The sequence below is a fragment of the Salvelinus sp. IW2-2015 genome, unplaced genomic scaffold, assembly GCF_002910315.2.
Source record: "Salvelinus sp. IW2-2015 unplaced genomic scaffold, ASM291031v2 Un_scaffold16527, whole genome shotgun sequence".
NCBI classification, from domain to species: domain Eukaryota; kingdom Metazoa; phylum Chordata; class Actinopteri; order Salmoniformes; family Salmonidae; genus Salvelinus; species Salvelinus sp. IW2-2015.
Genome location: NW_019957628.1, coordinates 332,575 through 360,294, shown reverse-complemented (window position 1 = coordinate 360,294; position 27,720 = coordinate 332,575). Strand labels below are relative to the sequence as shown.

At 43.3% G+C, this 27,720-nt stretch overlaps 1 protein-coding gene across 2 annotated transcripts; it reads left to right on the top strand.

Moving 5' to 3' along the window:
* Window positions 1-421: 421 nt before the first annotated feature.
* On the top strand, window positions 422-27,720 carry LOC112080851 (Ras and Rab interactor 2a). Of its 2 annotated transcripts, XM_024146784.2 has the most exons (10): window positions 422-518; window positions 3,062-3,272; window positions 5,582-5,693; window positions 7,227-7,299; window positions 12,772-12,863; window positions 18,095-19,603; window positions 23,528-23,836; window positions 24,994-25,125; window positions 25,290-25,453; window positions 25,567-27,720. In XM_024146784.2, exons 1-10 carry the CDS (start codon window positions 463-465, stop codon window positions 26,035-26,037), a joined length of 3,129 nt encoding a protein of 1,042 aa, XP_024002552.1. In that variant the 5' UTR covers window positions 422-462; the 3' UTR covers window positions 26,038-27,720. The 2 variants fall into 2 exon arrangements, with proteins under 2 accessions (XP_024002552.1, XP_070298833.1); XM_070442732.1 differs by lacking the exon at window positions 3,062-3,272 and having other exon boundaries at window positions 429-518.

The window sequence follows — 27,720 nt, the reverse complement described above, 5'->3', positions numbered from 1 at the left end:
TCACTTAGTGTGGCCAATCTGCTTAAATCCAATTGTTTCTTTCATATTGGACATGCATATTGCACTGTACACATTTTCCTGTATGTTCTGTCACAGTAAAAGGATGCTCCATTCTACTCAGGAGCACTTCTCGTTTCTAAATCAATTGCTGTCGGGCTCCCTCTTGGGTTATTTGTGTCTTAATTATTTAATCAAACGGTGCACTTAAAGCATCAGAYGACTCARTCGATAAATATTTTTWRGGGGGGTCGTGGACAGCCCTAGAGGTGACAMTTTTCCCAGCTCCTTAGTCTGCAGGAATGAGTGCAAAGTTGTCTCACATGAAAATACATGAACTATACACACACATTCTCAACTTGTTTGCCTCTTACGCCCTCTATCCCTCGTCACTAATCRACTCGTCTTTCTGTGCTATAGCTGATCGACTCGTTTGTCTGGGAGATCGGGACTCTGAAGAAGGAGATGGTGCAAAAGGCTGAGCAAGCAGAAGGACATCCAGAGCCTGTAATACTACAGGGGTAAGTGTGTGTTAAAACCTACAGACAAACTGACTAACAAAATTGTTCTTTCTGTCCATCCGTTTACTCTAGTAGTGGTACGAKGAGCAGACTTGCTTAAGCCTTATCATGGGCTGATGTAAAACTAACGTTAGCTGTGTATGTTAGAGCGAGGGGGGAAAAGGAGGAAGACATTAAAACAGTGATTTGTTTCCTTGAGGAACGRGTAGAATTTCAGACCACTTTCAGTTTGTTCAAGTGTAATAACAACAGATGTTGAATTCATTGTTACTGGATGTTTGATAAGCATGATTTGAGGATCATGATAAGTGCCAGTGAGTAAAGTTGATTGGTGTTCTGTAGTTCCCTGTCTCCACCAGCAAGTGGGGATAGTGTGCTCTGGTCACACAGGTAGCTGAGTTTCATGATGTCATTGTGTTGATGAGATGTCAGAGGGAAAGGTGGGTAGAGTATCAGGGATTTCCWAAGTGAACACCAAGCATGTTTGTGTAGATTAGATTATGGGTTACAAAAAAATGATTTACAGATTACCTGACATTAGGTACATAATGACATGTAGATTACACTGGGTGTACAAAACATTAGGAACACCTTCCTAATATGGAGTTGCACCCGCTTTTGCCCTCAGAACAGCCTCARTTTGYCGGGGCATGGACTACAAGGTGTTGAAACCATTCCACAGAGATGCTGGTCCATGTTGACTCCAATGCATCCCACCATTGTCAAATTGGCTGGATGTCCTTTGGGTGGTGGACCATTCTTGATACACACAGGAAACTGTTGAGCATTAAAAACCCAGCAGGGTTGCAGTTATTGACACTCAAACCAGTGCACCTGGCACTTACTACCATACCTTGTTCAAAGGCACATACATATTTTGTCTTGACCATTCATCCTCTGACTGGCACACATACATAATCCATGTCTTAATTGTTTCATAGCTTAAATACCCTTATTTAACCCGTCTCCTCACCTTAATCTACACCACGTGTCAAACACAAGGCCCACAGGCCAATGATACATTTCTATCCAGCCCGTGCAATGATTTGGGTTGTCAATTTATTTTGGCCCGCTTACATACCACCCGTAATGCGGTGCGCTACAAGTCACAGCAAGCACTGCCAACGTGCAGTGCATTGTCACACACACACCCCTCTTCCCAGACCCACCACACATGATCCAGCCAGTGCGCTGTAATATATCATCACTAATGGCACTGACAATCTTCTACCGTAGGTTTACACGTGTTGGCTAAATGTCCATGCCAAGTTTCGGTTCCAACGGGTCATTGCTGTAGCCTACAGAAAATGTAATCTTGGTTGTCAAAAATGTATAARATATTGGATTCACACGTGGGTATAAATTACTACTAAAGGACAATAGGGACACAATCGAGTATAAGTAAGTCAACAGTTGAGTCCTCCACGGTATGAAATTACAGCCTCCTATCGGTGAATTCAACGTCAATTGCGCTGCTTTCGTATGTCCTGGTTACAGCTCGCAGCGGAAGAAAAATGTACAGACATATACCACAGTCCTAGCTAGGCTACTAAAATGTTGCAGACTTCGATTTTTAAAGATTGACAATGAATAGCCCTGCAACAAAACGCCATGCAAATGAGAAACATGTAGACCTATTACAGAAACATTTGAGCACTAACCTTGGCTGGCTACTCAACTACAACACATTTTGAGTGCTTCTTATTTTGTTTAAATATGTTAATGCTATATAGATTTATTCCTATTTTTCGACAGTGTGCGGGTCTCCATCTCTTCCATTTAAAATGCTACATACACAGCGTCGTATGGACRTTTATAAAGGGCCATMTTTTTTTCAAATTAAACAATGACCAGTTTGGCTCGCAGTTGWATGCACATGTTTTTGAAAAAACAAACATAATGGGCTAGTCTGCGAATTCATTTTTTTTCTCAGTATGTGCTGATTGAGTTTGACACCCCTGATCTATACTGATTGAAGTGGCTTCATCAAGTGACATCAGTAAGGGATCATAGCATTCACCTGGTCAGTCTATCATGGAAACAGCAGGTGTTCCTAATGTTTTGTACACTCAGTGTATAATATACCCTTATGAGCCTCATATGAAGATTGCTAAATATTCACACCAATGGTGATTAGTAAATATCAGTGGCGCTAGCGGATCTCTTCTGCCCTGATAGGATGTTAAAGCAGTTTCCGTGGAATTGAAAAAGCACCTATTTCTGAAGAAGTATGAGTAGTGACGGATAAAGGTGGGCGTGCTTGCGTTGAGTCATTTCATTGGGTACATGTTTTACACTGGAATACTGAACCTCCTGGGCTATTCTCAGTTTTGAAATCCATTAATAACTATGATTCAACTCAATAATACTTTTTGGTTCTCATGCTGATCTATTACGTTCTAGTTTTTATTATGCGTTTGTGTGCACTTGTTTGTGCATAGTTTTTTGTGTGTGCATGTGTCTGTACGTTAGATATCACTATCAGTAAACAAATAGAGGATTTAAATGGTATATTTCTAATTTGGTCTTTCTCCCCCTCTCAGGCTAGATGGGCAGGTGGGAGGTCTGTTCCTACAGGCTCCTCCCTGTGTTGGCGTGAGGGCAGGGCTTGCTGGAGTTAGGGATTCAGGCTACGACTCTTTGCGTAGAAGGATGAGTGTGCTGGACTGGCTGGTGCAAACGCACGCTGTGTGGCTGCAGCTGGGACTGAGCCGGCCAGAAGCCACACGCAAACTGCAACCACAGCCCACTGGGGTGAGACCAGATGCACTCACCTAGTCACAGGACCCAATTCATGTTCTACTAAGCTAACATATGGAATTGTTTTTAAGGTCATACCATGGATCATTTAGCCATTTGATTTAGGATTTTAGGACCCCTGTAGGCATCATACAAATATTGAATGTGGCCTTTTATTTGGCCTTCACTACTATAGCCCATAGAAATGCGTTGAATAACACATTCATACATGTAAAAAATGAATCAAGGTTTTGAAGTGTCTGACTTATATCTAGGAGATGTAAGAAAGCTCAGGAAATAATGTTGTTTTTTTTTGGACACATGTTTAACAATAACATTTTTTGCCACAAACTACCTTCATACTTCCATAAAATGTTTTAACCAGTACCGCGTTGCCTTCAGACGAGTACCTTGACAGTTGTGGTGGTCGTAGAGCAAAACGGTAAAACCATCATGTTCGTGAGTCTCCCCTTTTCCATAGAGTGGTCATATTAGTTATTAGGCCAAACCATTCGGACGCTACAGACCGATTTTTCAGGATGTCTCCTGGTCTGACAAACAGCGCTGTAGCTCTGCCACTTTCAACCTCAGATGCGGAAGACACACACAGGCGGATGCAGTGAATTGAGACGTGTCCCATGCAACAACAAAAAAAACATCTCTAAAGGATTTTGATGGGGATTTTTTTATGTTAATTCGATTGACGGGTAGGTGTCAATAGACTCTTAAAGAGATTATAGTGGTATTGTTTGCATGCAAGCCTCAGCAAGCACCAATAAGATACTGGACACTATCACTGCCGCTTAATTTATAAAAGGCAAGACCACTCACCCATATTTCCTATAATTCTACACATTTTGTCATGTCTTATGTGTGTTCATGTGATATTTGAGTGACTCAAACAAAATCAATGGGCTAAAAAATGATAGCTGACATTGGCTAGTTGATCTGGACATTTCTAAAAAGTTCTAAATAGCTCTCTACGGTCTGCAATGACTGACTTGACAAGAGGAAAACTGCTGATGCACTACCCAATTTCGAAATTGCACCTTGAGGAACTTTCAGGACTAAGTTGAACGCCTGACTGAGTTCCTTAAGGTACCCCCTGCCGAACCCTTGCGTACCCCAGAACCACTCATTGTAAAAAAACATTTGGAACACCTGCTCTTTCCATGACAAAGATTATCCAGGAGAAAGCTATGATCCTTTATTGATGTCACCTGTTAAATCCACTTCAGTCAGTGTAGATTTTTAAAAATGTAACCTTTAACTAGGCAAGCCAGTTAAGGACAAATTCTTATTTACAATGACGTGGGTTAACTGCCTTGTTCAGGGGTAGAACAACAGATGTTTTACATTGTCAGCTCGGGGATTCGATCCAGCAACCTTCTGGATTTTCAAACCTCGAGACAAATGAGACGGATTGTGTATGTGAGCCATTCAGAGGGTGAATGGGCAAGACAAAATATTTAAGTGCCTTTTGAACGGGGTATTGTAGTTGGTGCCAGTGCACCGGTTTGAGTGTGTCAAGAACTTCAACGCTGCTGGGTTTTTCACGCTCAACAGTTTCCTGTCTGTATCAAGAATGGTCCACCACCAAAAGGACATCCAGCCAACTTGACACAACTGTGGGAAGCATTGGAGTTAACATGGGCCAGCATCATTGTGGAACGCTTTCCACACCTTGTAGAGTCCATGCCCTGACAAATTGAGGTTGTTCTGAGGGCAAAAGAGGGTTCCACCCAATATTAAGGTGTTCCTAATGTTTTGTACGCTCAGTGTTTATGACATGGTGAAGTATCCCTCTCTTCCTATGAGAAGGCTGATGCATCTTTGTGTGCAAAGCAGTGCTTGGAGTATTTCCTACTTATCTGTGATCCTCACAAGGTCATCACAAACATCTGCTACTATCTTTCACAGTACCTAAGGCCAGGATGAAATTGGAAAAATAAATGTTCCTATAATTTTTTGTCGAAATACCTTAACTGGAGGAGAGGGTATCGCTTGCTGAGTTTAAAGCTCTGATAGAGGAAAATGATGACTATCGTGATTGTTTTTAATGTATTGTGCTCTTGTGTTGCATGTACACACTGACTACTTCCTTGCCAGGTCCCCCTCACAAAGAGGTTTCTAACCTCAAGGGTTTATTTTTCTGGTTATTAAGCTCCTATTCATGCAACAACCTCACAATACACAGACACCCTTACAATCTCACACAATGGAGGACTAAATGAGACACATACTTCAGAAGTGTCTGTGATTTTCCATTTCAACKTTTTTATTGATGTCTGTTTCTCAAATGGGCTTTTTCCCCCTGGCTGCAGACGTTTCTGGTGAGAAAGTCGACTACCCTGCAGAGGAAGGTGATCTCTCTGCGGATGCACCAGGACTCTGAGACACCCGTCAAAGATTTCCCTGTGAAGGAGTGTCAATACAGTAAGCACATGGCCTATCAATTCCTATCTATTAGGGACCTTTATCATCCAAATGTATCCCCATAGACCTGTTATTATAAGCTTCTCAACACACCATTTATTTTTCCTCTTATTTGAATATTCTATTTTAATCTATTATATCCCTTTTGCTCTAATTTCTCCTTGGGTCCCCCCCCCCATTCTAAATCAACACCAGTGTTGACGTGCTTCTGTCACAGTACAGTATGTGGTGTTTCTCTAACTGGGCCTCAACATTATTCTCTTCTCTCTCTACTCTGAGGTCGATGCAGAGAACACTGGGTGTTTCCCCAAGCCTATTTCCCAATACTTACCTAGTGAACGTATTTATGTGTTATGCAGTTAAGTCACACAAAGATTCACTTCTTAAACCAGGCTTTATATAGCTGCCTCTCTTTTGATGATCTTGGGTTGAATAGAACAATCTGATTAAACTATTTGTTGGGTGTGTTGTCCCAGAAAATGGCTGACCAGGTATTTTGTATGGTTTCTTAATGTGATGCAGCCTGGTATGTGTGATGGCCTGTTGCAGCTTGCTCTCCGATTCTATGTAAACGATTGCACAAGGCGTAGGCAAATGCCTGGAAAACACACGTATCTCTCCTGCAAAAAGCCTCACTGAGCTAGGCAGCTAACTGGGCATTGTTTAGCCATCGAACAATCATTTTGGAGAGTAGTGACATTATCCAAATGTATGCTGAACAAAAATATAAACGCAAAATGTAAAGTGGTGGTTTCATGAGCTGAAATAAAAAATCCCAGAAATTTTCCATACGCACAAAAGCTTATTTCTCTCACATTTTGTGCACACATTTGTTTATATTCCTGTTATTGAGCATTTTTTTTCTTTGCCAAGATAATCCATCCACGTGACAGGTGTGGCATATCAAGAAGCTGATTAAACGGCATGAGGGAGCGTGCAATTGGCCTGCTGACTGCAAGAATGTCCGCCAGAGAATTGATTGTTAATTTCTCTATCATAAGCTGCCTCCAATGTTGTTTTAGATAATTTGGCAGTACAGCCAACCGGTGGGATCGTCTTGTGAAATCCATTGATTAAGGCATTTATTTATTTCAATTGACTGATTTCCTTATATGAACTGTAACTCATTAAAAGCTTTGAAATTGTTCCATGTTGTGTTTATATTTTTGTTCAGTGTAGGGTTATTAAAGACTTGTTGTATACAGTTGCCTTTGTGTCTGGCTCTTCATGCCTTGGCAAATGAACCAGCAAGGCACCAGATGTGTACCCTGTTGTCTTAGTAGAGTGACCCAAACGTGTGAGCAACAGTTTTCCTATTAAGTTGTGTCTCAGAAGACCATAATGAAATTAATAACATTGGTAAACAGTGATAAGTTAACTACTTGTGATAATGCAACTTGTGTGTGTATGGTATGTCACTGTAGTTCCCAAGTGAAAACATCACTACTCTCATCTAGGAATATTGCTGTTCTGATTTATGGGAATAGCCTATGGAAATGTCTCACGGTTCCTTAAATATAAATTTCTCCACAGCATTCTCCTTGGAGGGATCGGGCCTCAGCTTTGCAGACCTGTTTCATCTTGTGGCTTTCTACTGCATCAGCAGGTAACACACACACACACACACACACACACACACACACACACACACACACACACACACACACCAAAAAACTGTACCTTTCTCATCCCAGCTATAAATCACCTATTCCTTTTGAAGACGAACACATGGAGCCCAGAGGTTACTGAAAGAACCTGACTCAGTTGAAGTTCAGAGAGTAGCATTTACTGGCCACCTCATCAGTTCATGTTATATGAGACTATTACACTGTTTTCTTCAAGCTATCATTGTCAGTCTAGTCTGCACTATAACAATTCAAATTACTAGTGTTGAGCAACATTTTGGGGGGGAGGGGGGTTATTAAACAACTAATTGACCGACGGTTCAATTACTTTAAATACTTTTTTTTTTTTTTTGTGTGAGCCCAACATGCTGTTTTTCTACAGAGAAACCTATGGGACACTGGGCAGAAAGGAGTTGTAGTTTTCACTTAAGCAAATATTTCAGCGCAGAAACTTGTTAATTAACTCAGTGGCGTGTATTCATGGATGCCAAGGGAAGCCAGGCTAATCCAAAAAATGTACCAAGAAAAAAAACATGCATTTTTCATCTCTGTATTTCATGATTTTCCTTACATTCGCAAGAGGCTGAATGTACAGTATCTCATCGGAGAAAGCAGAGTGAGTGAAACAGCGCGTCTCTGTGTGTGTAGGCCATCTACAGTTAAAGTCGGAAGTTTACATACACTTAGGTTGGAGTCATTAAAACTAGTTTTCAACCACTCCACAAATTTCTTGTTGACAAACTATAGTTTTGGCAAGTCGGTTAGGACATCTACTTTGTGCATGACACAAGTAATGTTTCCAACAATTGTTTACAGACAGATTATTTCACTTATAATTCACTATATCACAATTCCAGTGGGACAGAAGTTTACATACACTGAGTTGACTGTGCCTTTAAACAGCTTGGAAAATTCCAGAAAATGATGTCATGGCTTTAGAAGCTTCTGATAGGCTAATGAGTCAATTGGAGGTGTACCTGTGGATGTATTTCAAGGCCTACCTTCAAACTCAGTGCCTCTTTGCTTGACATAATGGGAAAATCAAAAGATATCAGCCAAGACCTCAGGAAAAAAAAATGTAGACCTCCACAAGTCTGGTTCATCCTTGGGAGCAATTTCCAAACCCCTGAAGGTACCACGTTCATCTGTACAAACACCATGGGACCACACAGCAGTCATACCGTTCAGGAAGGAGACTCGTTCTGTCTCCTAGAGATGAACGTACTTTGGTGCGAAAAGTGCAAATAAATCCCAGAACCATAGCAAAGGACCTTGTGAAGATGCTGGAGGAAACCGGTACAAAAGTATCTATATCCACAGTAAAACGAGTCCTATATCAACATAACCTGAAAGGCCACTCRGCAAGGAAGAAGCCACTGCTCCAAAACCGCCATAAAAAGCCAGACTACAGTTTGCAACTGCACATGGGGACAAAGATTTGTACTTTTTTKGAGAAATGTCCTCTGGTCAGATGAAACAAAAATATAACTGTTTGGCCATAATGACCATTGTTATTGTTTGGAGGAAAAAGGGCAAGCCGAAGAACACCATCCCAACCGTGAAGCACGGGGGTGGCAGCATCATGTTGTGGGGGTGCTTTGCTGCAGGAGGGACTGGTGCACTTCACAAAATAGATGGCTTCATGAGGAAGAAAAATGATGTGGATATATTGAAGCAACATCTCAAAACATCAGTCAGGAAATTAACGCTTGGTTGCAAATGCGTCTTCCAAATGGACAATGACCCCAAGCATTCTTCCAAAGTTGTGGCAAAATGGCTTAAGGACAACAAAGTCAAGGTATTGGAGTGGCCATCACAAAGCCCTGACCTCAATCCCATACATTTTGTGGGCAGAACTGAAAAGGCGTGTGTGAGCAAGGAGGCCTACAAACCTGACTCTGTTACACCAGCTCTGTCAGGAGGAATGGGCCAAAAATCACCCAACTTATTGTGGGAAGCTTGTGGAAGGCTACACGAAACGTTTGACCGAAGTTAAGCAATTCAAATTTTCCTGGTGCACCAAAAAGTGTCAAGGGAAGCCAGTTTGGATTTGTCATCACTCCTATTGTGGCGACTTGTTGTGTTGTCCTCCAGTGGCTAACTCGCTTAAATTGGCCATTTCCTAAATTCTTATGGTCTGGCTTGGCTTTTTCTGGCTTGGCTTCCCCAGTGATTTACCCAAGCACAGCTACTGAATTAACTACTAAGACCGCCATCCATTGCGCCTGTTCTTTTCTGGCTCGGACAAAGATGGATAGACTTTTTTTTTTATGCCTGCTTCGTTGTGTTAGATACACAGACTGCATACGCCGCCGCATATGAGGAATGCACACAGCACGAGACCGCACGTGAAAGTTATCTACTTTGAAATCTTGTAAAAAAAAAAAATGGAATACAGTTCTCAGCATACTTAGGCAGGCTAGCCTAGAATGACTAAAGACGGTACAGTACAGAGATGATGTTAGATGGTTGTCTGGCTGGCCAACTTGGTCTCGGAGCATTTCATATTTTTTCCGAGACACTGCATTTAGTATATGTATTCATTTGTGGATGTCCAACCATTTTGTATGATATGTTACGAATTACAATTCGTATTATATGTTACGAATTTGCATAATGTACAATATGTCACGAATTACCAATACTTAGGACATGTTACAAATTTGCTATACATAAATGTTACGAATTCTAGCTAGGTGGTTAACGTTAACTAGGCTAGGGGTTAGGGTTAAATAGGAGTTAGGTTAACAGGTTATGGGAAGGGTTAGCTAAAAGGGTTAGGGTTAGCTAATATACTAAGTAGTTGCAAAAAAATGTGTGTAAGTATAGTGGATATAAAAAAAGTTGCTAATTAGTGCAAATGCTAAAGTTATCCGTGATGAGATTCGAACTCGCAACCTTTTGGTTGCTAGATGCCCACCCATCCGCCCCGACCAACCAGCCTACTAAGTAACCATTTGTCTTATGTAACCATATCAAACGTAACATATCATACTAATTTCAGTGTCCTATGTTACTCTAGTCTATGAGAACAGGCTGGGCTGGCTGGCTGCTAGTGCCTGAGCAGAGATGAGATGACTTTAAGGAATGAAAAATTATAGTGATGTACACAACTGAAATATTTTATTATTTCATCATAATTGGACCTGACAGAGACAACGGAATATTTTCAATGTTTTGGCAATTGAATGTTCACTATTTTTGGCTTTGGAATTTCAATTAAAAAGCTCTAATCATTTTACTTTCATTATTTCATAATGCATTTAATGTGTAAAAAAAAWAAAWAAWYSRAAAAWKGGRWTTWAAAAAAWKKTTTWWWWWWAAAAACAGAACAGTCCTCAAAGCACACATCGCTCAGCAGAACTACCGTTTTTTTTAAAACTTTGGTTAGTTAACAAGGGGTCACTTGATGCTATTCAAACTTTTCTAATTTTGGATAAAACTTAGAGGTTGTGATTGAAAACATGCGGAGATCATCCATTCACCTACTCTGCATCTCAAAGACACAGTGGTTGGAACCAAAAATCTCAAATTTGGACTCATCAAACCAAAGGACAGATATCCACTGGTCTAATGTCTATTTGTTTTTTGGCCCAAGCAAGTCTCTTCTTATTATTGGTGTCTTTTAGTAGTGGTTTCTTTGCAGCAATTCGACCATGAAGTTCTGAACAGTTGATGTTGAGATGTGTCTGTTACTTGAACTCTGAAGCATTTATTTGGGATGCAATCTGAGGTGCAGTTAAATCTAATGAACCTATCCTCTGCAGCAGAGGTAACTCGGGGTCTTCCTTTCCTGTGGTGGTTCTCATGAGAGCCAGTTTCATCATAGCACTTGATGGTTTTTGCTACTGCACTTGAAGAAACTTTTAAAGTTCTTAATGTTCCTGATTGACTGACCATCAAATCAAGTTTATTTTATATAGCCCTTCGTACATCAGCTAATATCTCGAAGTGCTGTACAGAAACCCAGCTACAACCCCAAACAGCAAGCAATGCAGGTGTAGAAGCACTGGGCTAGGAAAACTCCCTAGAAAGGCCAAAACCTAGGAAGAAACCTAGAGAGGAACCAGGCTATGAGGGGTGGCCAGTCCTCTTCTGGCTGTGCCGGGTGGAGATTATAACAGAACATGGCCAAGATGTTCAAATGTTCATAAATGACCAGCATGGTCAGATAATAATCAGGAGTAAATGTCAGTTGGCTTTTCATAGCCATAATTAAGAGTATCTCTACCGCTCCTGCGGTCTCTAGAGAGTGAAAAAAGCAGGTCTGGGACAGGTAGCACGTCCGGTGGACAGGTCGGGGTTCCATAGCCGCAGGCAGAACAGTCGAAACTGGAACAGCAGCAAGGCCAGGTGGACTGGGGACAGCAAGGAGTCATCATGCCCGGTAGTCCTGACGCATGGTCCTAGGGCTCAGGTCCTCCGAGAGAGAAAAGAGAGAAGGAGAGAATTAGAGAGAGCATACTTAAATTCACAGGACACCGGATAAGACAGGAGAAATACTCCAGATATAACCAACTGACCCTAGCCCCCGACACATAAACTACTGCAGCATAAATACTGGAGGCTGAGACAGGAGGGGTCAGGAGACACTGTGGCCCCATCCGATGATACCCCCAGACAGGGCCAAACAGGAAGGATATAACCCCACCCACTTTGCCAAAGCACAGCCCCCACACCACTAGAGGGATATCTTCAAGGCCGAGTATAGCCCACAAAGATCTCCACCACAGCACAAACCAAGGGGGGGCGCCAACCCAGACAGGAAGATCACGTCAGTAACTCAACCCACTCAAGTGACGCACCCCTCCTAGGGACGGCATGAAAGAGCACCAGTAAGCCAGTGACTCAGCCCCTGTAATAGGGTTAGAGGCAGAGGAATCCAGTGGAGAGAGGGGAACCGGCCAGGCAGAGACAGCAAGGGCGGTTCGTTGCTCCAGAGCCTTCATTTCTGAAAGTAATGATGGACTTTTGTTTCTCTTTGCTTATTTGAACTGTTCTTGGCATAATATGGACTTGGTCTTCTGTATACCACCCCACCTTGTCACAACACAACTGATTGGCTCAAACGCATTCAGAAGGAAAGACATTTCACAAATTAACTTTTAACAAGGCACACCTGTTAATTGAAATGCATTCCAGGTGACTACCTCATGAATCTGGTTGAGAGAATACCAAGTGTGCAAAGCTGTCAAGACACAGGGTGGCTACTTTGAAGAATCTCAAATATATTTTGATTTGTTTAACACTTTTTTTGGTTACTACATGATTCCATATGTGTTATTTCACAGTTTTAAGGATCTCACTATTTTACAATGTGTAAAACCCTTGAATGAGTAATGCATCCAAACTGTTGACTGGTTGTGTGTGTGTGTAGATAGATGGGAAAGGGATTAATTCACTCTTTCTATCTGTCTCATTCATCTCACATTGACTGTCTGCCTCTCTCTTAGGGATGTCTTGCCATTCACTCTAAAGCTTCCTGAAGCCATCTCTGCAGCCAGGACGCCAACAGGCTTGGAGGAGGTGGCCAAGCTAGGAGCAGGTGAATGTCCACTAGACTGATACTGTACATTTGTATTGATTTAATTCATATCTGAAGCATGAAGATTTAAAAGTGTAGCCTCACTCTGTAGCTGGATGGTCATGCTAGTTGACTGTAGTCACTTTAGAAAAGTCTTGTGAGTACTTTAGGTCTAATCCCACATTCTGTTTAAACCAAAGCAAATGTTCTTTCCTTTGGCTGTTCTTGTAAATCACATTTAACCACATTCTCCAAGTTAAATTAGTAAAAGCCCAAAGCTCTGTGTGTCACCCATAGGAATAATGCCCTCTGAGCCCCAAATCAGTGGCTGCTAGGCACATGATGAGGGGAGCATTGGGGCCCTGGAACACGATAGGCCTCACTGGGGCTTAGACCTCTAACTCGGTCACTGTGCAATGTGCTCTCTCTGTGCCAAAGCTGTAATGTCGCACTGCCTCTGAAAGAGCCAATGTATAGCCATACTAGCCTCGGTGACACACTGATTTGATAACATACTTACTTTGGTGTGGTTTCGAGTGGATCTTCACACACAAACGGCCCACTGTGTAGCTTTTCCCTCTGATTAACGTGAAGAGACCGCATTGAGACTTAAACAATGCTGGGTTTGTGTGTGTTGAGGTAGATGCGCGTCACTGAAGGTTTACATGGATTTTAATGATGTTCATATAGGTGACCATGCTCGTGAGACGTGTGTAGGTAGGCTATGTCGCGTCACTGAAATATGGCTTTGGACATAACAAAAGACACCAGTGCTGAGTTCTGACATCTAGATCGGTACCTGTGACGTGGGTCTGATTTCAATACAGTTGGGCTGTGTCTATCTATGCTTCAGAGAAAGTAGACTTTCTATCATTCTGTCTATTCAACCATTTGTCTGGTTAACAGACCAGCAGAAGGTGAGCTTGATTGAAAAAGAAGTGCACATTAGCTGGACATAYTAGCAGATGCTTGATAAGTAAGTTTTTCAAGCAGTGAACCATAAGCAGACATTTCTCTTTACCATGAGGCTGAACTTTAGCAGTATTTATTCACTCTGTCATCATCTGCCTGTATTTCAGGTTTCACTCGCCTCATATTCCTCAGCTCACTCTAGATTTTCCCAGCGGACAGTTTTTTAGACCAGAACGTTTCCCCGTTAGGCCACACCCTCCCAGTGCCTCAGGTGTGTAACCTGCGAGACAGGATTTTAGATGCAACAAGTTCACACCTCGCAGACAAGTTATTATTAACACATTAGGGATGAATGTGTGATTTTCATCCAAGACGTGATTTTCTACATTATTTTATGTTCAGAACAGGGGCATTGGGATTTGATCTTAACGGAGAACTGCATTTCCTGATTTGGCGTCGTTTTTCATCAATGCTCATTAAGAAATGAAGGCAAACGAGTTGTCCAAGCACGCCCCCATTCTCATGGACGGGGCTGTAGTGGAGCAGGTTGAGAGCTTCAAGTTCATTGGCGTCCACATCACCAACAAACTAACATGGTCCAAGCACACCAAGACAGCCGTGAAGAGGGCACGACAAAACCTATTCTCCCTCAAGAGACAGAAAAGATTTGGCATGGGTCCTCAGAACCTCAAAAGGTTTTACAGCTGGACCATCGAGAACATCCTGATGGGTTGCATCACTGCCTGGTATGGCAACTGCTCGGCCTCTGACCGCAAGGCACTACAGAGGGTAGTGTGTGCGGCCCAGTACGTAACCGGGCCAAGCTTCCTGCAATCCCGGACCTCTATACCAGGCGGTGTCAGAGGAAAGAGTCCAGCCACCCTAGTCATAGACTGTTCTCTCTGCTACTGCACGGCAAGCGGTACCGGAACACCAAGTCTAGGTCCAAGAGGCTTCTCAACAGCTTCTACCCCCAAGCCATAAGATTCCTGAACAGCCTATCTAATGTTAGCTAGTGAATATTTCTGTCAAATCACAGTTATGCCAAGATGGCARGAACCAGTGTCTGGAATGTGTTTCATGAGACACTTGTTCTACAACACCTTGCAACTCGCTAACATTATCCAATAATGTAGCTAGCTAGTGTAAACAACTCGCTGTCATCAACAACACCAGGCACAATCTCCACGTTTTAATGTGTATCTAGAGTTTGATGTAATCCAGATCCTGGCCATATGATTGAACAACTTTACGGAAGCCAACTATTTCCCGATCAATATGTGCATTGCACCTGAAGCTACTGCCAAAGATCCACGGTTGTCTGGTGAATTCGTTTTGCATGGCCAGATTTGCCAGGTAGGCGGGTTTGCTCCTTTAAAACCATTCCATTAGTCTTCCTAAGGAGAGGTCCCTGCCCGGGACATCGGGCCATGCAAAGCAAACTAGCCCAGTTTTTTTCCAGAAAACATGGTTCCACCACGTGTTAATAGGCAAAAAGGAGCATGAATTGTTTATATAATTGTAATCTAAAACAACCCCCTTAAATCATGATGCATTCACTTGCCAAACTCAATTTTGGATGTGACTTTATGACCAAAATTATCCTATTTACACTTAGTAGTCAATTTTAACACACATTGTTTCTGACTCATATCGATGCCACACAGGCTGTTTACAACCAGAGAAATCGGTTCTAAGGGGCAGTTGTCCTTTAAGACCAGAGGAAAGAGTGCCCTTTACTGGCCATGCAATACCACCTCTCGTCTCCCATCCATCCTTGCTTAGCTTCAGATCCAAGCCAGCAGTGGGATGCATGGTGCTATGCTGCTGACACTTCTCAAACTTTTATCAATAATAATATTTTCCAGAACACAAATATCATTAGATGCCACTGTGCTGTTGTTGACAAGGCACCAAAATGGACTGTAAAGGTAACTGATTAAGAAAATGGAGGAGCTGCTTAATGAAAGAATAACGAAAATCAGTCACGCAARAGAAGTCTGGAGGAGTTGGGTAGGAAAAACTTTGACAGAGCTGGCGCGCGAGTGAGGGGGTGACTGGGGGAGGAGAGAATGCTCTGTTGACAGCCCGCCCCCACGCACTTATTAGCATGTGTGAGTCATAACACAATCCGTGTGTGTGAGACACGACTGCAAGGCTGGACAGAGGCAGCAGTGTGCTCTAAAGTTCTCACACTACTAAAACTACGGCAAACTAAAATCAGAGCTTGCCTTTGTCTTCTGTGAGTACAGTAAGTCAATGTTTGCTCTTACATTGTGATGTGACTTTGGCTGTGTCTGGTACGGCTTTGTGTGTTTTATTGTTCTATAGAGTGAGTTTTCTCTGTCTAGTACAGCACTGTTGTATGAGCTCTTCGGTTGGATGTGTCTCATGTAGCAGTAGGTTTAGTTCTGTCAGAGTATCATTGTTTGGTTTATGGCTTTGGTTGCGAAATTGGTGGCTGTGTACAGTCGTGTCCAGCGCTGTTCTTCGTTAGTCCTTTATGGTTAACGTTATATCGTACTGATTGGAACGTTACTTTGTTGGCATTATGCAGGTATGGTTGTATTTATTTGCAACATGTATTAATGTGACGTAGATAATAGGCATTGGTAACGTGGTATGATAACAGTAGCTTAATTGACTCGATGGTGTAACGTTGATGTGTATTGGCGTTGTTGTGCCTACTTTTTAGCTGTATCAGTGTTATTATCAGGCTATTGTAGCCTCCGTTTTTAAAATGGATAGTTCAGGATTTATCTACTTCCCCAGAGTCAGATTAACTTCTCGATTCCATTTGTATGTATCTGCTCCAGTGGAGATTTTGGCATGCACATTATTAGGGTGAGGCACATGGGCTACTAACAGTTTACTACACAACATACACTTAGTATTACAGTTTTAGCTACAGTATACATATCTACCTGACATATATTGTATGCTGCTGCATAAATTATGTAATATTTAGGACTCACAAGGAGGTCCTTCGTGGGCAAATGTTGTCATCAAAGTCTGGCGTTCTCTGGATTTATGGTGCTTTCAAGACAACTGAGAACTCGGGGGGGAAAACGAGGTCGAATCATAACGTCAGTGATCTTCAGGTCGGAGCTCTGGGAAGAGGCCCGAGTTTCCAAATTACAATTCCGAGTTGGATGACCATTCAAAACGTATTTTCCCAGTAGGAGCAATTTTTTTYCCTCCAGCTTCCAGTTGTCTTGAATTCACAGAAGTCAGATTTCAGAGTTTCCAGTTGTCTTGAACGCGGCAGAAGTCGTGCTGGATTGACAGCATGGCCAATGTTGAATGTTTATCCTTTTAAACTTGGAAAAGAGACCCTTAAAACCAGATTTGGACCACACACCCTCTCCACTGAATAGCATTTGCAATGCTTTCAGTTAGCCACTGATTCCTTCCAAACCACTCATTGTTGAATTTGGAATTTCCAACATGTTGTGTAATGTTTATGTCCAATGGATTTTGCGGCGATGTAGGGTCCCCATGAGTGACAGAACACTGAGCCAATCACGGCGCAACTAGAGAACATTACCAGCCCCTACACTGTATCTTCTGCTGGCTGCACCACCACAGAAAGCACTTGAGCTAGGCTGAAACACCTGCATTTTGGAGCTACCTTAAGAAGGCAAGAAAGAGACCATGTTTTTAACTCAATGATAAAAAATAAACTTTGTTTGCAAGCTGATATGTGACATAAATGCCAAAATAACATAATAAATAATATATGTTTTTTGTTGCCCATTTTTCATGTTATTTTGGCATTAATATGTGTCATCAGTTTGTAAAAAATAATAATAATTGAGTTAATAAAAAATAATAATAATTGAGTTAATAAAGCCTCATACAAACATGGTCTCTTTCATACTGGAGCAGATCAGTGGCGAGCCCCACCTGCCCTGAATGACGGGTTGCCACTGATCTGCTCCAGTATGAAGGAAGTTACAGGTAGTTTCGCGAGCCAATGTTGGCTGTTCCTGTAGACTTCGTCATTGCGCTAAAGCATGTTAGCAACTTCCTTCAAACTGAACACAGAGACATAAAAATGGTATCCACACATTCATCTGATACTGGGGAGGTATATAAAGGGAGTCATTGACAAAATCCTGAACTATCCCTTAAATGTGTTTCTATTATATTACAGTATCATGTTACCCTTATGTTTTGATGTTGTGTAATATYAGGCTGACTCTGGCAGTGTTTGACCTGTAATGTTATTGTGAGTTAGGGCAACATAGAAATAATATTGTCATGATGTTAATGTAATGTTAGTGTTATGTTACAGTAATGTTGCTGTTGTAGTGTCTGAACCTCTCTCTCTCCTGCAGGGTTCTGGGACTCTGAGCGTTGCCGCAGGAGGAGTTCTCTCTCCTCGTTGTCCAGGACAACCACCCACGACCAATCACCTAGCCTGAGGCCGAGATCCGTTTACACCCCCCTGGTCACCCGCACCCCGTCCCAGCTGGAGTGTTCCCAGTCCAACGGGGCTCTCTGCTTCATCAACCCCCTCTTCCTAAAGGTTCACCACCCAGAGGGTGGCAACCACACCTTTCCCTCCTACACCAGCCACCACAACCCCCAGCACCTAAACAATAGCAGTACAGCTACAACTGTACAAGTACAACAACAGCACTGTACCAGCAACCCAGAGCGACTTAAAGACAGCCCTCAACCCCATAGCGACAGCCCTCAGAGTGATAGCCCTGGCAACAGCACCCAGCATCATAACAGCTGTGTCAGCGTGAGCCGGGCTAACAGAGTTTCCCTCTCGCCACCTCCTCGCCCCCCACCTCCCTGCTGTGCCCCCCGTCGCCCTGCCTCCCCTCAACGCCAGCGYAGCATGCCTGAGAAGATATCTTGGATCAACCCCCCCAAAGAGAAGGACCGGGTGGGAGAGAGGGAGAAGGGCAGTAGCCTTCTCTCCCGCCTGGGCTCCTCTCTCAGCATCAGCCCTTCCTCATCTTTCCTCTCCTCCTCTTTCCTCTCCTCCTCCCCTCCCAAGAAGCGCAGCATCAGTGCCCCCATCTCTATCCCCCTGTCCCTCTCCTCCCCAACTGACGTCGACTGCCGTCTTGCTCTCGATGACCAGACTATTCAGAACGCCATATCTCTCAGTCTGGCTAAGCAGGCACTGAGAAACGCCACCAACCCCGATGACAACACAGAGGGAAACAGTCCGTCCACTCAAGACCAAGCCCTCTCCTGCCAAGAGGAAGGAGGAGGAAGAGGAAGAGGCGGAAGAGAAGAGGACTGCATCCAGCGCCTGAGCGACATGAGCATTTCCACCGACGACTCCACCGACTCAGTAGACTTCTCCCAGGGCTTCTTCCCCCCACTCGCTGAACCCAGCCCACCCACCACCAATAACCTGGTGCTGCCCCTCACCCACCCYTACAGCAGCATGGAGGAAGATGATGATGAAGACGAAGCAGACTTTGGAGTGAGAGTGGAGAACGACCAGGACCTGACCATCACCCCTCCCGGGCTGCGCACCAAACGACGAGCCAGTACCGGAGCCATGGTCATCCAGCAGGCCCTCAGGGGCCACTTCCGTAAGATGAGTGGGGTGTTCAGCTCTCTCCTAACCCCTGAGAAACGGGCCATACGGAGAGTCCTGGAGCTGTCCAGGGATAAGGGCTCGTACTTTGGCTGCCTAGTGCAGGACTACTTGAGCTTCTTGCAGGAGGGAGGGGGCTGCCAGGCCTGGCAGTGCCACGCCTCAGGGCTGGAGCTGCTGCAGACGCTACGCCAGTTCATCACCCAGATGAAGAGCTACCTGCGGCAGAGCTCTGAGCTGGAGCCCCCCATTGAGTCACTCGTCCCAGAGGACCAAATTGGTGAGTGGGGCGGGGTGTGTGCAAATATGTGCGTTTTTACTGTTATACAACATTTCTGCAACTATTGGACATCAGATGCTGATTAACCGTTGCTAATTTGCTAGACGTCACAGATMAAATGTACGTGAACTTCAGTTGTTCCATTGTCATCTTTGAAATGGGTAATTAGTTGACATTGAGACAACCAAACAGCTAAAGAAAATATWTTTTTAAACTATCAGATCTGGAAATATACGAACTGGACTAGACTGTATGCCTATAGACAGGGCGAGAGCAGCTCAGTGCGCAAGTCTGTACGCATGTGTGTGTGAGCTGGCCATTGTGGTTAGGATTATGTATTTAATCTCAGGCTGAGATGAGTCCTGTGTCAAATCTACACATCAATATATATATATATATATATATATACACCATTACACGAAAAGCAAACACAATCATAGAAAAAAACATTCTTCACTAAAAAGGTTCTCAGTCTTTTGAATTGCCCTATAGGTGTCAATTCATCTCATTTTAGAGAGCCTTGGACATTATTCCACAAGTAAGTTGGAAAAAAAACGAAAAGCAGATTTACTTAACTCTGTGGAGATCGAAGGGATCTCCAGGGTTGGCCATCCCTGAGAGCGGGTCTGGTATCTCGTACGTCTGTAAGCAACAATGAAGTAAGGTCTGTTTTGGAAGTTCATGCAGAAGGGCTCTATAAACAGAGTGCAATGCATCGATCTACAAGACTTCAAAGAGGGCCAGCCTACTTTTTGATACATAAAGTAGTGATGTGAACCGATTACGGTTCTCTGTGACACTGGCATATCAAACACCTGCCTAGGGGAGGGGCTTAAAGATATTCATGTGTGGGCATTATTGGGGTTGGAAACTGGCCCAAATTGTAAACAATGAAAACAAAGCCTGTTTCCGCTAGAGGATAATTCTGTGAACTAGCTAACATGAACTCAGCTGTTCCCACTGGTCCTTTTGACAGAATTGGCAGGTGAAGAAGACAAAATAGCGTGGAATTGTGAAGCAGTAACACACATGGGAGGCATCTTTTGATCCTTACATTACCATTCTCCTGTTTGCTGTGTGTCAGTAACAATCATCAAAGAGATCTGTCTTTAAGACAAAGACAGTAAAATCATTCTGGTTTCTTAAATATTCTTGATTGACAACCAATCCCAAGAATTTCATAGGCTACTTCACGATTACTTTTTCTGCAGTGTTTGGTATTGGAATTGTTTCGCAAAGTTTTCGTGGTTGCAGAAAGTGTTTTCAGTTTAGCTGAATGAATTGTCTCTGCAGATGTGCTTCAGTCTCTCCCATGTGACCATTACTTCTYTCTCTCTTTCTGTCCTTCTCTTCATCTCTCCCACTCCTCCAATCACAGATAAAACCTTTATTGCATGCCCCTAAATAGCTCTCCCTCTTTTTCTCTCTCTTTTTGTGTTCAACACTCGCATGTGTCTCTGGGTGTGTGAGGAAAGAGCATGGAGAGAGGAGGAGGGGGGGGAGAWTGGGGACCCTTGTCTCTTAAACCCACACGGCAGGTTTTTTCCCTTCTATTGCTTTMATTTCTATGCTCAGTGCCAAGTTGCGCAATATAATGTTCTGAAGCTCTGTTTGTGAGAAGTTTGCGGAAGGGAGACGCTATTGCCCAATTCCAAATGGAATGTTTGCGCTGCATGTGTGCGCCCGTGTGTGTGTGTGTGTGTGTTTGCTGCTCTGTGACGCACATTGAGGCTATATGGCACTGTGGTGGCACGATCAGTGTTGGATGTGTGAATGTAGTCACTTCTCTCCAGCTCTGTCTGCCTGTTTGTCTGCTTGCCTGTACATAACAGTACATAACTCAGGTCCACGCGGAAGCTCTGCAGGGAGGATGTTCTGAGTGAGATTAGGGGCGAGAGAGGATGTTTATTGGAAGTGGAAGGGCCCTCTCAGATAGTACGAACTGCATTGTTGTGTGGTTGGAAAGTAGCCTAACTATAAATAACTGTGTGACCTTGGCTGACGCTAACTCATTCCTAAGTGGGCTTGCTCCTCTGTGTCGAYCTGTCCCCTCTGTCACACCATACAACTCATCACTTACTTACTGTAGGTGTAACYGGTGTGAAATGGCTAGCTAGTTAGCGGTGCACGCTAGTAGCGTTTCAATTGGTGACGTCACTCGCTCTGAGACCTTGGAGTAGTTGTTTCCCTTGCTTCGCACATATTTTGTGGGGAAATAGGTAATTATGCTTAAGAGGATGACTATTGTCGATGTGTGCAGAGGGTCTCTGGTTCAAGCCCAGGTTGGGGCGAGGAGAGAGATGGAAGCAATACTGTTTAYACACATTGACCTCAAACTTCTTTACAGACTAGTGATGGGGGAAAAATCTATATAGTCAAATCGGGATATTATTTTTTGAAGGTATATTGTACAGTTTTGACTATCACAATATTATTTTTACACCAGTTGGCTGTTCCAAAACTCCAGTATTTGCCTTTGTACCTTGTTCTCCATCTTCTTTTTAAATAGGGAGCCGATTCATTTTCAGCACTTTTTTTTGACTGATCAAACTTGTTTTCTCATGGCTCTYTTGTCCCTCTGCAGCAGACATATGGTGAGCAATATGTTTGGAACCTTCGAAATCACAGTATCGAATCGCAATAGATATCATTTCGCCACCTAAGTATCGTGATAATATTGTGATGTCCCTGGCAATTCCCAGCCCTACTAATGCCCACAYACTCCCAACATCTACACATCTAGCATGTCTATAGCCTATAAGCCATACAGTTAGGCTGGTGTAACCACTGCATTAGTAGGCCTACACTACAGGATTACATGCGACCACTCCATGGTTACATGTTATTACATTCCACAGTGCTAATGACCAGAGTTATGAGCAATACYGGTACGTAAGGAAGTATAGTAACTGGAGGCACAGTGTTTAAAAACCAAGTCTAGCGAAAGTGGAAAAACATGCATGCAAAAACAAAGGCCACGGGGTATTTTGCGTGTGTGTGTACATATGTGCTCCCACTGGGAAACTCATGCGCTGAGCCCAACTGCAGGCCTRAGGTCTTGAAATGCTAGCACTGCATTCCAGGGCTTTTAACCACTTTAACAGAACTATAGGGTGCCAGACGTGCTCGACGTCTGCATGGAAAAGACAGGGAAGCGACGGAGAGAGGCTGACCTCATAAAAGATGACAGGGTGATATCCAAGTTGACATGTGTGCTTTGAGGTCTGATTGCCAGTGATTGTCATGTCTGGTTTAATCTGTTGGGTAGTTTACTGCTTACTGGAAAAAATCTATCTATTTTTAAACAATACTTTTGATAATGATACAGTGATGTTACACCTACAAGGAAATGTGTGCTTATCTTGAGTTACGGAACGAGGAAGGACTCGTTGATACGCACATTCTGAGACTTGAGTTGTAACTTTCGAGAAGTTTAGATAACAAATGCTTGGGACGAGAGACTCGCCTTTGACAATCTGGCAGACGGGATAGGAAAGAAAGAAAAGTGGGTGTTGAGTGAGTCAAGAATTAGGGAACGAGTTGAACATTCAGTGTTGGAGGAAGCTGTGGCTCAGTCTGCAGATGTCTTCAGTATAATCTGCTGAGTTTGCCCCATTCAACTGCACAGTCAGTACGATCTTTCTCTGTGGGGCTTATTCAGCTCTGTGGTTTGGATTCCCTGTCTGCGTTTATCCTGTGTATATTATGATATCATGGCTCCTATTAGCCAGTCTCTTTGAGTAAGCTTGTAAAAGCTGAGGTCTACGTAATGTCTTGATGACATGATATGGATTGAATCCCAGTCCTACTGCTACCAGGAATCAAGTAAGACTTCTGCAATTCATTAATCCTACAGATGGATGGTGCCATTTCAGTATTTGCTGTCAAAATAATAGTCTCTTTCTCCCGCTCTCCTCCATACAGACTATGTCCTAGAAAAAGCCATGCATAAGATAGTCCTGAAGCCCCTGAAAGGTGTGGTGGGGGCGGCCCTCCAGGAGTTCCAGGTCCGCAGCGGGGCGTGGCAGGAGCTCAAGGAGAACCTCTCCTTGGCCAAGGCCCGGCAGCCCCATGAGATGGGCGTGGCCAACGCCTTCCCTCCAGATCCAGTTAACATAGAGAAAATCCGTCACAAGTTCCACACCATGTGTAAACTCTATTCACCTGAGAAGAAGGTGACCATGCTGCTGCGCATATGTAAACTCATCTATACCATCATGGAGCACAAGTCAGGTACGTAGTAACACACGTATGCATAAACAAGACCAATCACATATGTGTATACACGCATACAGTGTACACGGAGGGTACAAAACACCTGGAACACCTGCTCTTTCCATGACCGTCTGACCAGGTGAAAGCCATGATCCCTTATTGATGTCACTTGTTAAATCCACTTCAAGTCAGTGTAGATGAAGGGGAGGAGACAGGTTAAAGATGGATTTTCAAGCCTTGAGACATGGATTGTGTATGTGCCTTTGAACCTGGTATGGTAGTAGGTGCCAGGCACACGGGTTTGAGTGTGTCAAGAACTGTAACGCTGCTGGGTTTTTACAGCTCAACAGTTTCCCAAATGTGTCAAGAATGGTCCATCACCCAAAGGACATCCAGCCAACTTGACACAACTGTGGGAAGTATTGGAGTCAACATAGGCCAGCATCCCTGCGGAACACTTCCGACACCTTGTAGAGTCCATGCCCTGAGGGCGAAAGGGGGGGGTGCAACTCAATATTAGGAAGGTGTTCCTAATGTTTGTAAACTCAGTGTAAATGCATGCACATACACACACCGACTCTCAAATCAAATTTTATTGGTCGCATACCCAGGTTTAGCAGATGTTATTGCGGGTGTAGCAAAATGCTTGTATTCCTAGCTCCAACAGTGCAGTAGTGTAAAATAATGGATTTAAGAAATATTAGCACSAGCAATGTCGGAGTCTGGAGTATAAATGTGTATATGTGTGTGATATATAGACATTATGGACAGTATTTGGATAGAATATTTAGTATATCTGTAGAATACAATAGTGTGTGTATATATACACAGCAATAGTTGAATAGGATGGCATTGACTAGAATACAGTATGATAGTATGAAATGAGTAAAACAGTATGTAAACTATTAAAGTGACCAATGATTCCATGTCTATGTACATAAAGCAGCAGCCGCTAAAGTGCAGGGTTGAGTTATCGGGTGGTAGGCGGCTAGTGAAAGTGACTAAGTTCAGGGCAGGGTGCTGGGTGGAGGCCGGCTAGTGATGGCTATTTAAGTCTGATGGCCTTGAGATGGAAGCTGTTTTTCTGTCTCTGTCCCAGCTTTGATTCACCTGTAAGACCTCGCCTTCTTGATGACAGCTAATACCAATGCTGTGTGTGTGTGTGTGTGTCTCAGGTTGTCTGTATGGGGCAGATGACTTCCTGCCCATGCTGACCTATGTGTTGGCCCAGTGTGACATGCCTCAACTAGACAACGAGATCCTCTACATGATGGAGGTTCTGGATCCTTCTCTGCTGCATGGAGAAGGTACAGCACACATCTGCTTTACATCTATTTCCTTCCTAAACTTTCCCTTTCATTTTATTGTAAATTGTAATGTTCAAATAAACTAAATATCGATTGTCATTGACCGCTGTTGTAGCAGTGTCAGGCTGCAGAGATGTTTGACCCTCCTCTCTCCTGTGTTCCAGGTGGATACTACCTGACCAGTGCGTACGGAGCCATGTCCCTCATTAGGAACTTCCAAGAGGAGCAAGCAGCTCGTGTACTCAGCTCTGAAACACGCAACACACTCCGCCAGTGGCACTGTCGCCGCACCACCCAGCGCAGTGCGCCCTCCGTCAATGACTTCCAGGTAATACACACACACACACACACACACACACACACACACAGACTGGATGCTTAACTCTAAGTCCCTGAATAAATGCATCTGCTAAACAACCGTATCTTTACATTTTTTCTCAGAACTACCTGCGGGTAGCGCTCCAGGAGCTGGACAGCGGTTGCACTGCCAAAACTCTGCAGGTGCAGCCCTATGCCACCACTGAGGAAATCTGCCAGATCTGCGCCTACAAGTTTAAAGTTCCCGACCCTGAGAATTACGCCCTAATCCTGCTCACTGAGGGCTCATGCCAGCAGCTAGCCCCCGACACACACCCCCAGAAGATCAAAGCTGAGCTCCACAGTCGGCCCCAGGCCGCACCTTTTCACTTCGTCTTCTGTCGGGTGGCTAACCTCAATGACCTGGCCGCGACCTCGTTTGAACCCCAGTCCAACCTCAATGACATCACACTTACCAAAGAATCTGAGCCCAACCTTAATGGTGTGGCCTTTACCCCTTCTAACCCCCAGGCCAACCTCAACCTGGGTCTCAGTCCCAGTCTCAGCCTCAGTCTACCCCCCAACCAGCACAATGGTAACTCCATATCCATCTGAGACTACAGGGCTGGAGAGTKGAAACCTCCATCTGGACTACCATCATTCTTACTGTACCCCAACAAAACTGGGCTGAACTGTGTTTAACTGGTCTGAGCTAGGCTGAACTGGGCCTAACTGGGTTAAACTGTGTCATGCTAAGCTTAGCCACAAAAAACTTCCCCTTTTGGTGAATCTTCTGTCTTGCAGGGAATCCTCACTGTAAAGCTTTGTCTGAGTACAGGAGGAGAGGAAGAGGGAAGGAAATGCAACAGATGGGGTTATTTTGCAGCTCTATTTGTGAACTTTTGGGACATGGCACACGAGGAGCACACGTGAGGGCAAACAACTCTCATAAAAGATGGATAAAGGTTTTGAAATAGTCTTGTTACAGACACAGCCAGACAGTTCAATTCCAAAAGTGTCAAAGTGCAGATTCAGGGTCAGTTTTTGGTTTGTCACTCCTAGTAGTGAAGCATAGGATTAAGTAAAGGGAAAGATGATCTCAGATCAGTAGATAGGGTTCAYTTTTATCTGCTTTGGTTCCCATCTAGTGATGTACTCGTTCAGTCCATTAACTTTTTCTTCAGACTGAAAATGTTCCTCTTCAGGCAGAAAATAGCCTTCAAGTCTTTACAGAAAATATACAGCAATTATTTTATCTGGGTGATACTTCTATAATGAATTACTTCTTGCAGTTGCTGGTAAACTGCATTGTGTGTTTTTATGGAATTTTTATGTTATAGCATTGCTTTTCTTTGTTAAAGTAAAATGTTAGGAGCAGGCATGTCTGCCAGTGATGAAATGATGAACTTAATGTTTTTATGATTCTCCAGGAGTTATGATACTGTACTTCCCTCATAGCTAATACTTGTTAATCGAGGTCATCCCTCCCGTAATAATTGGTGTAATCATATGTGATTGACTGGCTTGGTCTACGGTACCAGCGTCAAATTGCCGACAAGGTCATGAAATATTGTACTACTGACAAATATTAAAAGTAGGCCTAAGTTGCCTTGTGAAATTTAGTGTGTCGATTCTCAAACTGGTCTGAGATTCTGCGCACACACACACACACATACGTTTGTGTGTGTGTGCGCAGAATCTCAGTGTTTTGACTCTTGACTGGTAAGAATTTTAGCGTTGGGTATGAGAGGGTGCAGATTTAAAAGATGTGATGGGAAAGGAATAAGAAGAGAAGTAGAACTGAATCATTAATGAAATACAGTCTCTGTTCTTTAACTTAACACAATGTTAACAAATTGTATTCTATTGTATCAGTACTTTAATGTTTACATTATGGAATATAAACATGGGCATTGCTGGTGCTGTGGAGAGATGACAAGAAAGTGAAATGGGGAAATGTGATTGAGAGAAGGTTGAGTAGCCAGAGCATGGTTGTTAAGCAGTAGTATTATTGTTAGAAAAACGATGTAGCTTATGTTAGTTCAAATATATTAAACTATTTGGACTTTTTATAGGCGTTATCCTTTTTTTAATAGACATGTACTGTAATACAATTGCTACTCTAACAAGATATTTTAAATGATACAAATGTTACTATTTATATGCATCTGTGCTGGGATTTTTCACATATGGCTTTTTTCCATGTCTGTCATATTGCAGTTGTCCCAGATCAACAAGACATGTCCTTATGTTCCTATGCTGTCTGTGCATCATTGAATGATATTATTTTGCACTCAA